The 15,815-nt window shown below is 37.2% G+C and overlaps 1 protein-coding gene across 2 annotated transcripts in view; it reads left to right on the top strand.

Moving 5' to 3' along the window:
* The window catches only part of SP3 (Sp3 transcription factor), a 34,288-nt gene extending 21,171 nt beyond the window's left edge, over positions 1–13,117 (top strand). For both annotated transcript variants that reach the window (XM_064660809.1, XM_064660810.1), the window contains 3 exons: positions 2,110–2,302; positions 8,931–9,127; positions 11,349–13,117. In XM_064660809.1, coding sequence (XP_064516879.1) covers positions 2,110–2,302; positions 8,931–9,127; positions 11,349–11,665 — 707 coding nt within the window. In that variant the 3' untranslated portion in view covers positions 11,666–13,117. The remainder of the gene's footprint in view (positions 1–2,109; positions 2,303–8,930; positions 9,128–11,348) is intronic.
* The last annotated feature ends 2,698 nt before the right edge of the window (positions 13,118–15,815 follow it).

The raw sequence follows: 15,815 nt of genomic DNA on the forward strand, positions 1-15,815 counted from the left end.
CATAGTATCCAATTTGAAAGATAATTCTATAAATTTTTTGATGTATACTGTTTTAATATTTGCTTATGTAAAATTAATTCTATATATACAAATTGTTACAGATAATAAAATTACTTCATAGGTGAGTCTCAGAAAATTACTTAATTTGGTAGGAAAGATAGTTTTAGGGCTCATGCAGAAGACCAGAAGTCACCACAGGTTTTCTATGTCTTCAGGTGAAAGATTTGTTATGATGCTGTCTGAAATTGTGAACTTGTTATGGTAACAGTGAAGCTTAAGTTTGTGCAGGTGACTTTGAACAAGCTTACCACAGTAGTGCCACGTGTGTAAAAGAGTCAGCAAAACTGAGTGTGCTAGCTCCTGGATTCCCACAGCCAGAGCCTATCATATTCATGCAAACTTAGTTTTGGCATTGGCTTTTGCAGCCGAACCAGATAAATATTCTAGACTTCCCTGTTTCTGACCTGGAATTCTCTTCCCAGTGCAGTGGTTTCCTAGAGAGTTACTGTAACCATAGTTACATCAGTGTGAACAGCACAGTCCTGCAAATGGTTATACATGTGCAAAAGAAAGGCAAACTGGTGTTGGGAATGACTGGGCTGAGACCTTATTAGCATCAAGCAAATTTTTGTGACAAATTTTAGAGACAAATCCTTTGTCTCTAAACAGATGAATGCTGGAGATGATTTTGAAGGTAGACCACATAACTATTACTCTTTATGTATTTTATCATCAGTTTCTTTCTTAATCTCTACTGGGACAAGAGGCTCTTTATGATATGACCCAGCTCATTTTGTCTCATATTTTATCATGCAATCTGTGCGGTGTGATCTTCATTACACAGATGATGGCTGATGCACTGACTCCCAGAAAGAACTTAAGAGTGGCCACAATGCTCAGTTAAAATTTCAGTGCTTAAGGATAAAAATCTACATGATAATTGAGTTTTTTCCCTAGAGACAGTAGTTTCTTGAACATGTCCAGAAAGATACACAGCCTTTAGTTTGAAACTTCAACAAAATTTAAAGAAAAAAAAAAAAAAAACCTACAAAAATTATGGTGGTTTGCTTATTAGTTTGTGCTAGTGACTAATCATTTTCATAGAAAAAATACAAAGTAAGTTACTCTGCTGAACTGAACAAGAGGTTGGGGTTCAGCTTTCTAAAATTATGTATCTAAACTGTCTTTTTTTGGAATCCAGACTTTGAGCTCATTGGGAATACAGAATAGTGTTTGAGGGGAAAAGTGTTCCTATTAAAATGTAAATTTGTTAAAATAGTTGTTGTTGTGATGCTGTAATTAGTTCTTGGATTAGATTGAATGAATGCTCTGTAGGGAGAGGGTACACATACTTGCAAATGTCCATCCTGTGAGGAATAACTAGGAGCTTTATTGCATCCATGAAACTGCTAAGACCTATTTTGACTACTGGCACATGAAAATGTTGAAGTGGTTTGTGAGCTACTTACCTATGTCTAATGCTGAATAACATTCTTCCCTAAATATTTTCTTCTCTGTATATTGTGGAAAAGACATAAATTTCAGGTGAGAAGGGGAAAATGGAACGAAGACATAAATTTGTTTTCCTTAGGTATCTCACTCTTTTTCAGGCCAAAGCCTTTTATTAGATTGATTTCTCATTTTACTTTATATATCATTGTGCATACTTAAAACTTCTGAAGACCATTGAGAAAGGCTGTTTCTACTGCATGTGACACTAATTGAGAAATTCTGTGGAAAGAGAAATGGCTACTCAGGATCATTTGAAACATGTTTACATTTTTTCAACCTCTGTCCAACCTCTTGTTCCTCAGTTTTTCCCAAGTTTCAAGCAAGCAATGTTCTCCTGGTGGCATCATTCCTCACCAAGAACAGTTCAGACTTAAACTTTAATACTTCGTTATAGCTTGCCTTTAACTTTTAAATTTGCAGTAAGATAAACTTTTTAAATACATTACAGGTTACAAGGGCACAGAAGTAATGTCAGTATGCACTAAAGGACGTTGACTTCTGACTGACACAGTGCTCTAAGAGTAAAAAGATTTGATCATTATGGTTTCCTTCTCTCTAATGGGCTACTTATGGATCTGTGTTTGTTCTTTTCCTCAGATATTAGGATTAAAGAAGAGGATCCTGATCCAGAAGAGTGGCAGCTCAGTGGTGATTCTACACTGAATACCAATGATCTAACACATTTGAGAGTACAGGTTGTAGATGAGGAAGGGGACCAACCACATCAAGAGGGAAAAAGACTGCGACGAGTAGCATGCACATGTCCCAACTGCAAAGAAGGTGGTGGAAGGTATGTAATGTCCTATAATGCATGTAATGGTGAAAAACGAACAAAGGGTGAGGAAAAAAAGGAGCCTTTGTTAAAAGCAGTTGTCTGCAGTGAGAGGAAACTAAAGCCTTATGCAAAAGAGCTTATGCAATAAAGGACTACCACTTTTATTTATGGGTTTGCAGATGGACAGGCAGATTATTCCATCCTTTCTGAGTTACTCCACTGAGATTAGTTGAAAAAGTCTGGAGTTAGGTATCACCTAGTAAAACTGAGGGAGATAGAACATTGCCCTAAATAATATGAAAATGAAATATTTTGGAATATGCACATCTGTGATTGGCTTCCTATCATATGTCAAGGACTTGATTAAATCCTGTGTTCCTGCATTTCCTCAGTGATTGAGCATTTTTTCCCACAGTTTGATTGCTTTAGAGTGTTACAAAAATACAGTTATCCTAGTTTTCTTAGTCACTGGTTGCCTAGGAAAAACAAAGTTTGTATAATAACTCTAAATACCAAATTTTGAATTGTCTAATTCCTTTCAATCAAAGTTAGTGGAGATTTAACTAAGAAAGAGGTACTAAGTTCCAACTCATAAAACTTCAGAGTTGCATTGGAAGCCATGTTTTATTGTGCATCTCGTTAAAGTATTATTCAGGGTTTTTTTATTATAAAGATTTTTTTCTGCTCCAAAACACTTCATTTTAAACATCTCAATTATGGATATAAGAGGGGAAGTGGGGATAATAAGCTGCCTTTTGCAAGTGAAAATATTTAGGTGTGTTTGTTCTTGGCAGAATTGTGCAGGGACTTCTTTCCAATACACTAAAATTTTTACATTTTGATAATAGTTTCTTTTCTTTATTTATTTGGGAACTGCAGTGCAAATTACTAAAATCTCTTTAAAGAACCTGTCCGTGTCCAGTGGCACTAAGAGTTCTAATAGTACTGGCTGAATTATGTCTATTGTCCAGTCTCTTGTGAGTTCTTGCTGAATATCCTAGATACCTTCCTTGCAAGCACAGAAAGGTAATATCTTAGGCAGCCATGCCAAGTAAGTTTTAAGTGTTTAAGACAGAAACACTTTCATACATTTACATCACAAATGAAGCTAGTGAAAATATTTGTGGGTTATACAGCATCTTTGTCCATCAGTGTCCTCTTGTTAAATTTCTGTGGGTACTTCACTGCAACATGGCACAGACATTTCTAAGTTCTTGGTGAACTTTGGCTCTGCCATGAAGATCTGCCAAAAGTACACCCTGGGTTGAGATTTGTTTTAATTAGGGAAAAAAACTCTGAAAATGTGATTTGCACTGCCTGTGCTCCTAGGAGAGATTTCACATGCTTCCTCTTCCTCATGCCCTATTCCAAACTACAGTGGCTTTAATTTAGAAATCTGTTCTGCAAAATCCTCTTCCTCCTGAGTGGAGTTGCTGTAACACAAAAAAGTTGAAGCCCAAGAGGGAATCTTTTTGAGAGATGGTTTTGATGAAGTCTGGAGAAGGGTGTGGTCTGATTGAAACTCAGATGTGCAAAACTCAGATGAGAGATAACAGCTAGGACAAAGTTTAGTTAGATGAGAATCTGAAATCCATTGTAAAGGAGGGCCCGGGCACATCAAATGTACAAAGCAACTAGGAAAAGTAGGACAAGGAGTCAGGATGTGAGAGGAATTAGAACTGGAACAGAATGAAGGAGACACTGGTAGGGAAACAGAAAAAGAGTGAAAATGCTTACAGTTGCTAGAGCAACTTTAGAATTCCTTTAGAATCTAGGAAAAAGGAGTAAGCCCACTTGGAGGAATTTTTGAGCGCTGATCATGTTCTGTAGCTGCTACAGTTACTTGTTTAGTGCTGTAATGCTGAGTTTTGATTTATCTTTCAACTCTGCTGATGACTTGCAGAGTTTCATATAATAGGACATTTGTTTTTGTAAATTTATTCCAATAGCATTCACAATTCTTAAAATGATGTTAAAGATAGAAATTGAAAATTGAGTGAATGCTGACGTTAAGATATCCTGGGCAACTTTAATCCCTTGTGCATATACATTATCACTTAGTTTCTATTTACATGACTGCATACTATTTTTTTCATATGATCCCAGTGCCATTCAGTGGATGGGATGGATGATGCACAGGGAGTGAGTGAATCAGGGCTGTGTAATGATTGTCACCTGCTTCACTTATTGCAGAAATTGGGAGGCGTTTAGGGAATGAGATACGGGACTGCAGCAACAGGGCTCTGAAGTTTTGGAGGTGTTTGTCTATCCACCCCACCTTGTCCACTGCAGAAGTACTGAATTCATTCCTGTAAAGAAGTCGATTGAGCTGAATTGTGAACATCTACAGTACTCTAAGAAAATATGCTTCTGCTATATTGAACTTGACACCTCAAGCTGGTGGGTGTTTGACAATTTTGGCCTTAATCTCTTTCTACCTCTTATCTGGATGTACAAAGTGATTGTACTAGTTCAAGTTCACTACACAGGAGTGTTACAAGATGATAAATCCATTAATGTTTGTGAATTGCTTAGACACTGTGAGTGAGTATTGTCAGTACCCATGGCAAGGAAAAAAACCCTGGAGAAATGAATAATTCTGTATTTAACATAGTACTTAAATAATATGTTACCAGTAAGACAAGAAAAGCACATTAAATTGGTATGAAAAAACAGTGTTTCACTCAATTAATATTATTGCTCCTGTGCACTAAATGGAGTAGGAGAAGGTAATACATGGCTTCACATACAGACTTCATCATAATGTCATCTATTGTATAGCCTTAGTTTTTGTATTTCTTGCATTTTGTATTTTCTAGATGCAAAAGGGAGTTGAGAGGTTCTTTCTGGGTTTTGTTGTTGGCCTTTTGGGAGTTTTTTGACTCTTGATACAAGAACTGGGACTACATTGCAGTCTTCAGATTTGTACCAGTTCTTTGAAATGGGAAGCCTATTATCTTTACCTTACTTGGCAGGAGGGAAGGTAGGAAAGGAAGAGCATGGTATGTAAATCACCACTATATAGCCTCAAGCTTATGTAGTAATTGGGGAATAAGCAAGTGGGCAGAGAGAGAGACATACCTCAAAGGATGACTCTGATTTCAAACAGGCTGTATAAGGCTTTTAGTTAGGGTGTCTCAACTTGGGTAGCAAGTGCAGCCTCCTTTCAGTTACATCTAGAGATTTTACCCTCCTCTCAATTTACATCTGGAATTACATTCAGATGTAACTACTCCTGTCTGGATCTATAGAGGAACAGTGCTTCTGAGTATGCTTTCAGGTATGTAACTCTAAAATACACACTCTTAAAATAACTAAAAAGTGTATGTTTTCCCTTTGAAATACTTGATGTTCTTCCTGGAAATACTGCTGAACATAGTCTAGTTTCTCAGTGAATGAAGGTGTTTCCTGCTGAAATTGTTGCAGCAACCTGTCTGGTTACTGAGAAACTTGGTTTCCAATCTCTGTAAAGCTAAAATGTATTATGAAAATACTTAAATATTAATTGATTTTAAGACTCCAGTCAAGGAGTAGGCCTGAGTCACATCCTTTTACTCAGTGATGATGGTTATTGGCCAGTGCAGCAAGAAAGGCCTCTTAGCATGATGTGTTAGAGCATAATGCCAGACTGTCACTGCTGTGAAGTGTCCAGACAGAATTTGGCTCCTATCCTGTCAGTTTAGAGCACACATGAAGCAAACATGCAGATGGCTATATGAAGCTGTGTAGAATAAATACACTTAGTAATTCACAGTAGTCATGCAGATTTCATTCTGGGGATCCCTAACTTTCCCATCACTTTGAACTTTGGAATCTGCTAAGGAATTCTGTTACCAATTAGGTGAGGTGCTTAGAATTACATATTCTACACCACCTATGCACAGTAAGCTGATCATAAGTTGAACCTTGGTTTCCTTCAGTCTAGACTAAAGGTGCAATGAAGAAACTTCAAATGATTGGGAATTTTGATGTGATTTCATTGAGTTTGTATTCTGTATCATGCCAAGTTACGAAATATTTGTACTGATTACTGTGGAAAGGAAAACTATGGTATATTTGGAGGTGGTGTGAGGATGAAATACCAAATACAAAGAGAGATTCTGTATACAGAAATACATTCTCAAATGCAGAAATGTATTCTGTTTTACTAAGTACAGGCTGAGTACTTCTTAGGGTTACATGGAGTTGGACAGGCAACTAAAAACACAGAATAGTGGGATCCTGTGGAGAATTCTTTCAGTTACCAAGACTGCATAATGGAGAAGAGTTCCCTGGCTGTTCCTTTGCCTTGCACTGCAATTGCCAAATGCATTTAGCCACTGAACAAGAGGACCTGAAGAAGAGCTGTCTAGAACTGAGTCATTAGATAAAGGTGAATGTAGATCCTGAGAACAGTGGAACTGGTTACAGTGAGGCAAATGGAGGAATGCAGAAAATTTTGTCCTTGGAGTCTGGGAAGCTGGGTGCTTTGGGCCCACAGATGAATGCCCCTGGAACTGCTACAGGTACAGTGAGTTTTGTGTGGTAGCCTAGCCATCTTTAGGGGCTGAGAAACTAGAAAAGAAGAGGAGCAATCTAAAGACATTTTGCTAAATGCCTTTGAGATTAACTGAATGTTCAAAACTTGTGAGTATTGAGCTTCTGTGTAGGTGGCATATAATACCTGATGTTACAGTTAATTTTGCTTTTTAATCTTGGTTTGAGGGAAGGCCATAGAAGAGTGTAAAGCTGACAGTTTAGATTTAGCAAAGGTTACCAAAAATGGATGTTTCAGCTGAGGTAGGAGATGTGAAAAAGGCAATATTTGTCCTAACCAAAAGAAGTGGTGATCTTTCAGGACATTTGAAAAAGGTAAATCAAGGCGAAAATACTATTGCCAAAACTAATAATGAGGGAAGAGCTTAAGATGTCAGGTCAGGTGTCAGAGAATTTTTTGCATGAAATTTATAAAGAAGCTGGATAAAATAGGCAGATGAACTTTCTTTGAGGCTGAGGATTGAGTGGTAGCCATAAACCCAACAAAATTAGATAGATAAGCAGAATCTCTTCTGTCACTGTGTCCTCGGCTCATATGATTCTCCTGCGACAACAGCAGAGTCAAAAGCCTTCTGGACTCTGCTTCTACTGCATTTGAATTTTTTCTGAAGTCAAAATGTATATTGTCATGACAAATAATTAGTAGGTAAAAGTGATATTTTTTTCTTCTGAAACAAAATTATTAATGAAGTACTATGAAGATTGCTCTATATTGAGAAGTCTTAAATACATTTTGTAGGACTTGATGAGATTTTATCTCCTTACTGTTCTGGGCTATCTGGAGTGTTTTAGGTACATATGTGCTTAGGTTGGATTTCCCTTAGTTTCTGTTCATGTCTGGAAATGCTTGCTAGGTCCTTGAAGTGTGTATGCACTTTACCCTGAACCCTCATTAGATGTAAACCAGAATTGTTCTGAATGCAGGGATGAGAATCTAGGTTTAACAGTTACTTGGCAAATCCTTCAGCCACTGGACAGTTAAACAGAAGCTTAGCACACAATTTAAGGGAAAAAAATTGACCTGAGGAGACAACTGAAAATTGTATAATCAGTCATGGAGGATGGAGCACCCAAGACTGTGATTTCAGAATCCACTTAAGATGTTCTGAGTTAACGTTGCTGATGAATAAGGTGGCCTGATGCTTGGCTGCATTTTCCAATCTCCTCCCTTGTACCAGCATTTACCATTCATATAGCTGCGTTGTCAGCCAGACCTATTCCCTGAAGTGCTTCTTTCAGCAGTAGCAAACACTTAAATTGACTAAAATCAATCATGATGCCCTGCACTGGCCAGACTGATCTCTTTCTCTAGGTCTTCAGAGGCTCTTATCTCTCGTGATTTTATTAAAAAAAAATTAGACTTTTGTGTCAGGTGCTCCCCCTGAATCAATCACCTGCCATTTTGGTGAGGCAGCATCTTAAAATAATCATCAAGCTGACTAGTTTGAGTTATAGTATTTGTGAATTCTGTGTTCATTGTGATGGATTTTTATTTTCTTTTTCCTGAAATGTGAAAGAATTAATTTAAATGTCAGCAAGATTAGCTTCCACCCCTTTTAGTGAATATACTCAGATTATTATGCTTGTCTTCAAACCCCAAACTGCTTCTCAGGTTTCCCCAAGATGCCAAAAGTCCCATCTGTTCTCTTCCCAGTTGCCAAAATCTCCAGTGTCCATTTTGGCAGTTGCAGTAATTTGTGTTTTTCCTTGCCAAAACTATCTTTGGTATGGTAAAAACTGAAACTGGGAGAAATTTAAAATATGGGCACTTCAGCATCAAAATGGTGTGAACTGTTGTAATGACTGTATTTCCAACTTCATACACATGTATGCTTCCTAAAGATTATGCTTCTATCACGTAAATTTTACACATAGTTGAAATTGAATTTATAGTTTATTGCAGAGTTGGGATAGCATTATAGGATTTCTGTCCAGCTTCTTCTGGAGTGTACTGGACTTGGACTGTGTTTGAAACAAAAACAGAAAGCTGCTCATGTTGGTTTGCAGATCTGTTGTGGTATGTGTAGCCCTGTGTATATACATAACCAGTATTTAGGAGGAAGGTATTAGAATTAATAACCTTTTTTTTTTTTTTTTTTTAATGTAGAGGCTCCAACTTGGGAAAAAAGAAGCAACACATTTGTCACATACCAGGATGTGGCAAAGTATATGGGAAAACTTCACATTTGAGAGCTCATCTCCGCTGGCATTCTGGAGAGCGTCCATTTGTTTGTAACTGGATGTTCTGTGGCAAAAGGTTCACTCGCAGTGATGAGCTTCAGCGGCACCGAAGAACGCACACAGGTTTCAGTTTTGGCTCTGGGGTATTTTACTGCAGGAATGTTATCGAGAGGGCTTTGATAAATAACTTTTAAGAGGAGAACATATCTTTGAAATGGATTGATTTTAATGCAATGTGACTTTTCTAAAATCAGCTAGTAGTTCATTGCTGTTAATACACTTTAAAATCTTTGGTAGGTCTGAGGAGAAAACAGCTACCTCTTGATTCAGAACTGACATTTAAACTAATGCTTAATATAGTTTAATCAGAATACTTTGATTCAGGTTCAGCAGTGCAAGTCATTGTTTGAACCAGATTAGAACTGTTGTTCCAGCTCAAAACTTCAATAATTTTCCATTATTTTAAAAAAGAAAAATAAAAATAGAGGACTAGATGGCCAGGAGATTAGATATCATTCACAAAATCAAGGAAGAGCATGTGATGGTGGTTCATTCTGCATCTTTTAGTTTCATGGTTAGACCACCCTTTAGGAACTCCAGGTTCACATTTCTCCTTTTGTCTAATATAAAGAAAAGAAATAATTCTAGATATTCCACCTTTCCAGAGAAGTTAGTTTCAAATCTGTTGTCTGTTTTACCTATTTTCCTACAAACTGCATTCTACAGGATGGTTGCCTTTTAAGATTATAGTATTTGAAAAACCTCATGACCATAGATAAATAATTTATGTGCTTATCAGCATTTGCATTGCTTAGAAAAATGTCTCTGCAATGTCTATGGAAAATGTTTTATGTTTTGTTCCTAACATCGTGCTTTTGTTAGACATCTTGGATGCTCTGACCCAATCTAGGATGTTACAGTTTTTCTGGATGGACAAACAGATATGGCTTTAAAAAGAAAGACAAGTTGAATGATCCAGATCAGAGGATATGGTTAATGGCTCCTGGTGTACCTGCATATCAGTAAAAAGCAGAGAAATGCAGAGATCCATCCTTTGACCTGTTTTAACATCTTTATCGCTGACCTGAGGAGTCAGCAGAGTTCACTCTTCTTAGCTTTGTGGATGAGTCCAAACTGGGGCGACCAGTCAATGCTTTTGACAGCATGGCTGGTATTCAGAGGGATTGAGGCTGAAGGAATGGGCTGATGGGAACCTTAGGAAATTCAGCGAGGATAATTGCAAAGTACTGCTCCTAGGATGAAATTAACCCTTACAGCAACACAGGTTAAGCACGAAGAGTTGGGAAACAGCTCTACTGAAAAGTATCTGGGAGTCTTGATAGGCAACTGGAATGTGAGCAAGAGCCAGGAGCAAAGATGGCCAGGGCTGTTTCAACAGAAGCAAAGGCACTAGTTGTAGCGAAGTGATTATCCCCTTCTCAGCACTGGTTAGACTGCATCCAGAATATGGCATCTAGTGTTCAGCACCCAGTATAAGAAAGACATTTATGACATTACTGAATTCACTAATGGGTGACCAAGATGATCAGGAAGCAGAAGCATTTGCCTTATGAGAAGGGGCTGTGGGAACTTGGCTTATTAGATGCACAAAGAGAACAGTAATGGCAGGGGGGAGCTTAGTAGCAACCTTCTAGTATCTGCAAAGGCTACCATTAAGACAAACTTTCCCTGGTGGTGCATTGATTGGAGGATGAGACAACAGATATATGTTGAAACAGGAAAGATTCAGACCAGCTATAGACAAAACCTTTTTCTAATAGGAATAGCCAGGCACTGCAAGAGGATGCCTATAGAGTTTCTACACTCTCCATCCTTAAAGGTTTTCAACAAAACTGGATAAATTCCTCAGCAACCAGATCTGACCTCGTAGGTGACTGCTTAGAAAGTGATCGTAATAAAGACATTTACAGGTCCCTTCAGACCTGAATTACCCTATGATCTTCTTTCTCAGTCTTAAGTGTGATTCTGCTGGAGATGATAGAGTCTTCCATGTCCGTCATGTCGTAGGTTTTGTTCTCCTTCTAAAAGTTATTTATTGGTAATAATTGCAATGAAACTTAGCAGCCTAAGAATATGAGATAGCAATAATCTTTACATGCCTGAAAGATCTCCACAAACTCAGTTGGACACAAAAAAATAATTCAGTTCCTATAAAGGATTTGTATGGGTGTGTAGAAATTTAACACACGTTGGATCGCTTTCTTCAGTATAGATGTTGTTAAAATTCTGACTCTTAAAGGCAGTAAGTTGTTCCAGTTTTTTGTGTATGTGTGATATTTTTAATGTTCTTGAATGTGTTTTTTTTTCTTATCTTCTGTGACAGGTGAGAAGAAATTTGTCTGTCCAGAATGTTCAAAACGCTTTATGAGAAGTGACCACCTTGCCAAACACATTAAAACACATCAGAATAAAAAAGGTATTCACTCTAGCAGTACAGTGCTGGCATCAGTAGAAGCAACACCTGATGATACTTTGATTACTGCAGGAGGAACAACACTTATCCTTGCAAATATTCAACAAGGTTCTGTTTCAGGAATAGGAACTGTTAATACATCTGGCACCAGCAATCAGGATATTCTTACCAACACTGAAATACCTTTACAGCTTGTCACAGTTTCGGGAAACGAGACAATGGAGTAAATATTACACAAGATACCTATTAATTGTGGTTATTTTTATACAGTAGTGAGAAGAATATTGTTCCTAAGTTCTTAGATATCTTTTTATTGATGTGCAAAAATTTTTGGATTGACAGTAACTTGGTTATACATGACACTGAAATGCCTTACTTTGTATGATATTCCATAGTATATTAAAATGGTAAAATTGCATGGGTTTTGTAGGTACTTTTGGAATCTAGAAGAGATGAAATTTTACCAAGTTATATTAAAAAAAAAAAAAAAGAATTTAACGATGGAAATGGTAGTCTAACCAAATGCATCAATCCTGTGTGGTTTAGTGTAAAAAAAAATGAGAACACGTTGGTATTTATCTATTGTAAGATAAAAGAAGTTGATGGGTGAAAAGAAATCACATTATGATAAAAGAAATTTTGTAATTTTCTTGATGACTGGAATTTTTATTATGCATAACTGACAAATCAAGTTTCCAAGCAAATGTTACATAGTGTAGGCTTTACTTAGCTCATCAACTTGTCATTTTGAAGCTAATTATTTTAATTAGGTTAACTATGTACAATATTTTAAGCATTACTCTTGTAAGATTTTGAAAACTACATTTTAACATGGAACTCTAGGGATAGTCACCTTTTAAATCCTATTGAAAAGCCATGTTTAAGATTTAATTTGCCAAAATGATGTCTTGTTAATATTCTTTCAATAACCAAGGTGGGCAATATAACCAATGTTTAAAAAGCTTAAAATGTTAAGAAAAATAAATATGTATAGGTTGAGGCATTTGGGTGGTAAGGCAAATGTTATAGTGAAGTATATCCCTTCTTTTGAACATTGGAGGACCAAAAATAAGGTGTATTGCGTCTCAGCAGTGATTTTTTTTCAAATCTTTTTCCAAAAAAACATGTGTCTCCCAGGGCCTTAAAAGCCATCTTGTAAATTACCAGTAAAATATAACATATGCAAATACAACAGAAAAATCACTTCCATATTGACAGTACTCCCAAACATATGGATATAGTCATAGTGAACTAGGGGGTTTATGAGGTTTTTATTTGTTTGTTGTTTAGTTTTTGGTTAGTCAATCTGCATTTAAATATCAGCCATCTTTCCTTTTTTTGCTTCTTCCCTTAAAAATTGTATGTATCCAGTACATTTAACTGATAAACATATATGTTTTTTATTATGCTGAATTTTCTTTTTATTTTTTAATTACTGTTTATATTTTCAATTATAGAAAATGTACAAAATGAAGTTATATAGCCAGTCTGTAAGTGCTATACCATTTTCAAAAAATGTACAACAATAATTACTGCAGTTCACCTATTTACAAACATTTGGAAATCTATTCATTTGTTATTCTTAAAACCACCTCAAATTTAAAGGCTACCTTATTGTACGTTTAAAGTGTATTATAACAGTGTGGTAGTTAATAAAACACTATTTTTTTTTCTTTTGACGTGAGTTTACTGTGCTTCTTGTTAACTAACAGTGTAATTTCATAATACATCTTGATAGCCTGACGTGTTTTATTTTGCGCTAGGTGGCGGAAAGTAGAAAAGGTCCTTCCTTTCCCTATGGGCGTAGAGATGATAATACACCACCTTCTCGCTCCAAAAAAACCCCCATGTATATGTGCATGGACGTGAATGTACTATATGCTGTGTTGGTGTAGTGGTAACGTTTTGACCTTATGCTGAGCAGGGCATGAAGGACACGTAGGCCCTATCCTAGAGGTTGCATCTAAGTCCTCTGTTACGTGCCATAATACAGAGAGTACTGATAAGGAACTGTGACTAAATGGGAACTGTGAGTTAATTAGAGTGATGGTTGTATGTGATGCTTAATGAAAGTGAAGAGCTTTTATTTGTGCAGTCTAAAGTCTTGGAGTATGAAATGGCCAGAGGACAGACCAGAATAATTTTGGATAAACCAGGTGGAGTTCAGCCTAGAAAAGTGAGAACTGGAAAAAGTCATGTAGGTAAGATTTTCCGAATTTACAGTTTAGTGGGGAAAAAAAATTAATGCAAATCTTTTGAGATCCAAAGCAACAGGAATTGACAGGTACGGAGAAAAGGAAGTTAATTCACCATAAGCTTAATCTTCTGTTTAATAAAATAAAAGGGGGAAGTTGGTTGGGAAGTCAAAGGGTAGAAGCTTGTGAGAGAACAGAGTTCTGCTCAGACTTCAGTGTTCCATGGATGTTGTCAATATATTAACATACTCTGAATCCACTTCCTTTAGGCAGGTGAATGGGCTTGGTTTCCAAAAGCTGTTATAGTTCACAGAGCATGTTAGTATATTTCTAATGCTTCTGTACTGTTTCTCATCTTACTAGCCATTAGTAGCTATAGTAGTGCATTATTTTAAGTGGGAGGGAAGAGGGCTACTTTCTTAAACTGCTTTTCACAAGTTCTGTGGAGTGACACTTTCACTGAAGTCCATCTGTGGATGAAGGTGTTTTAATGCCTCGTTGCTGAAGATGAGATTGCTTTTTTCCTCAGAGCTTTTATGCTCACTACATCAAATGGTTACTTTAATTAGTGTTTAGGTAGCACAGTTTTTAAAAGGATATTTTGTTGTTAAGTCAGAAGGTAGATGTTTTGGAAGAAAGTAACTCTGGAAATGTGTAGGAAAGTGATGGAAAGCCTGCAGTCTAAGGGCTGTCTGCCTGATGGCTCACAGCCACCGTTTCTCTGTTGTGTGATAGTGATTTTTGAAAACCCTCTGCTCACCTCCAGGGCAAAGGGTTCACAAGCCTAAGATCTTTGGTGTATCTAGGGTTGTTGCTACCTCATGGCATGCTTTCCTGGTCCTCTAGTCACTCATGCAATACTAAGACAAAATTGTGCGTTCTGTAGAAGGCTTTCCAGTTCTTCATGGATTCCTGACAAGAGTTGCTTGGTGTGCTTCTTGCTTTTTATTAGTACAGTCTAGCATTTTACGTACTTATTTTCATGTCAGGGTTCCTTGTTTGTATGATTTCTTGGTATAGTAGCCTTTAGATCCTTGGGTGGTTTGTATCTCTTGCAGTCTGGTGTAATCACTAATTAAGAAGACTCTAAAACTGGCTCTGCAAGAGAGCATGAGCTTGAAAGCATCAATTTCAATAGTCAGGGTACTTACTTTCAGTAAGTACAAGGCCTGTACATACATACACTTGCTATAATCTAAGTATTCTTGGGCTCATTCCTGAATGAACTAATGGTTTGATCCTTGCAAGTTACAAACAACCACTGATTCTTGCAGAGAAGGAGGTTTTAATCAGTTACTTCCCAGGCCAAGGGGCAGTATGACTAAGAAGAGTATCATCGTCACTGAAAGACTTGTGAGGAGCAGGATTTCTGGTTTGATGATGCAGATTTTCCTCTGGCAAAAAACTCAACAAAGCACTTCTTTGGACTTGTCTGAAGAAGAAATATCAGGTCTTGATTTCAGGCATTTTGAGCTGCTGGAATCAGTAAGATAAGCCTTCCCAATGGCTTTAGGAAAGCTCTGATATGTGCTCTCACAAATTGTTCTGTGTACTGGGGAAAGAGGGAATGGAGCTAATAGTCATCTGTCAAGAGTGGTTCTTGTGTCCTTTAAGTAAAGTACTAATGAGCAGCTGGCTATCTTTCCTCCAGCTTTTTACTACTACCATTACCACCACAAATGCAGAGCATGTACCATAGAAAAGGGCAGAAGATGATGACATGGCTGACTTGACTAGACAGGAATAGTAGCCGTTTTCCACACCAGTGGTTGGCATCAGGTTATTCTGTGCTCTAGTTTCTAAAAGATGGTATCAAAAGGAAGAATTTTTTACAAGCGGTTTAACATGCAATTCCTTCTTTAATCTTGGAACAAAACAAAAAAAAGCCCCATTTCTGTTTCAAAACAGTCTCTTTGTAACTCCAGAGCTCACTTTGGCATTTTGACACTGACTAAGCCTCTTTCTGGACAGGTCAGTACAGTTGGCAGAAGAATGCTATGAAAATTACCTGGAAGGAAATAACCTTTCTTCCCCAACTATGCGTTCGATTTAGTCAAAAGGCTCAGTTACACAGATTTTGAACTCCACGTGAGATGGACACCACCAGAAAAAGGTTCCAAAGCAAGATTCGGAACTATTTGTTGCTTGAGCATAGCTTTTCTTGTGGCCTCCGAAAGCTCAA

The sequence above is a fragment of the Pseudopipra pipra genome, chromosome 7 (genome assembly GCF_036250125.1).
Source record: "Pseudopipra pipra isolate bDixPip1 chromosome 7, bDixPip1.hap1, whole genome shotgun sequence".
Lineage (NCBI taxonomy): Eukaryota > Metazoa > Chordata > Aves > Passeriformes > Pipridae > Pseudopipra > Pseudopipra pipra.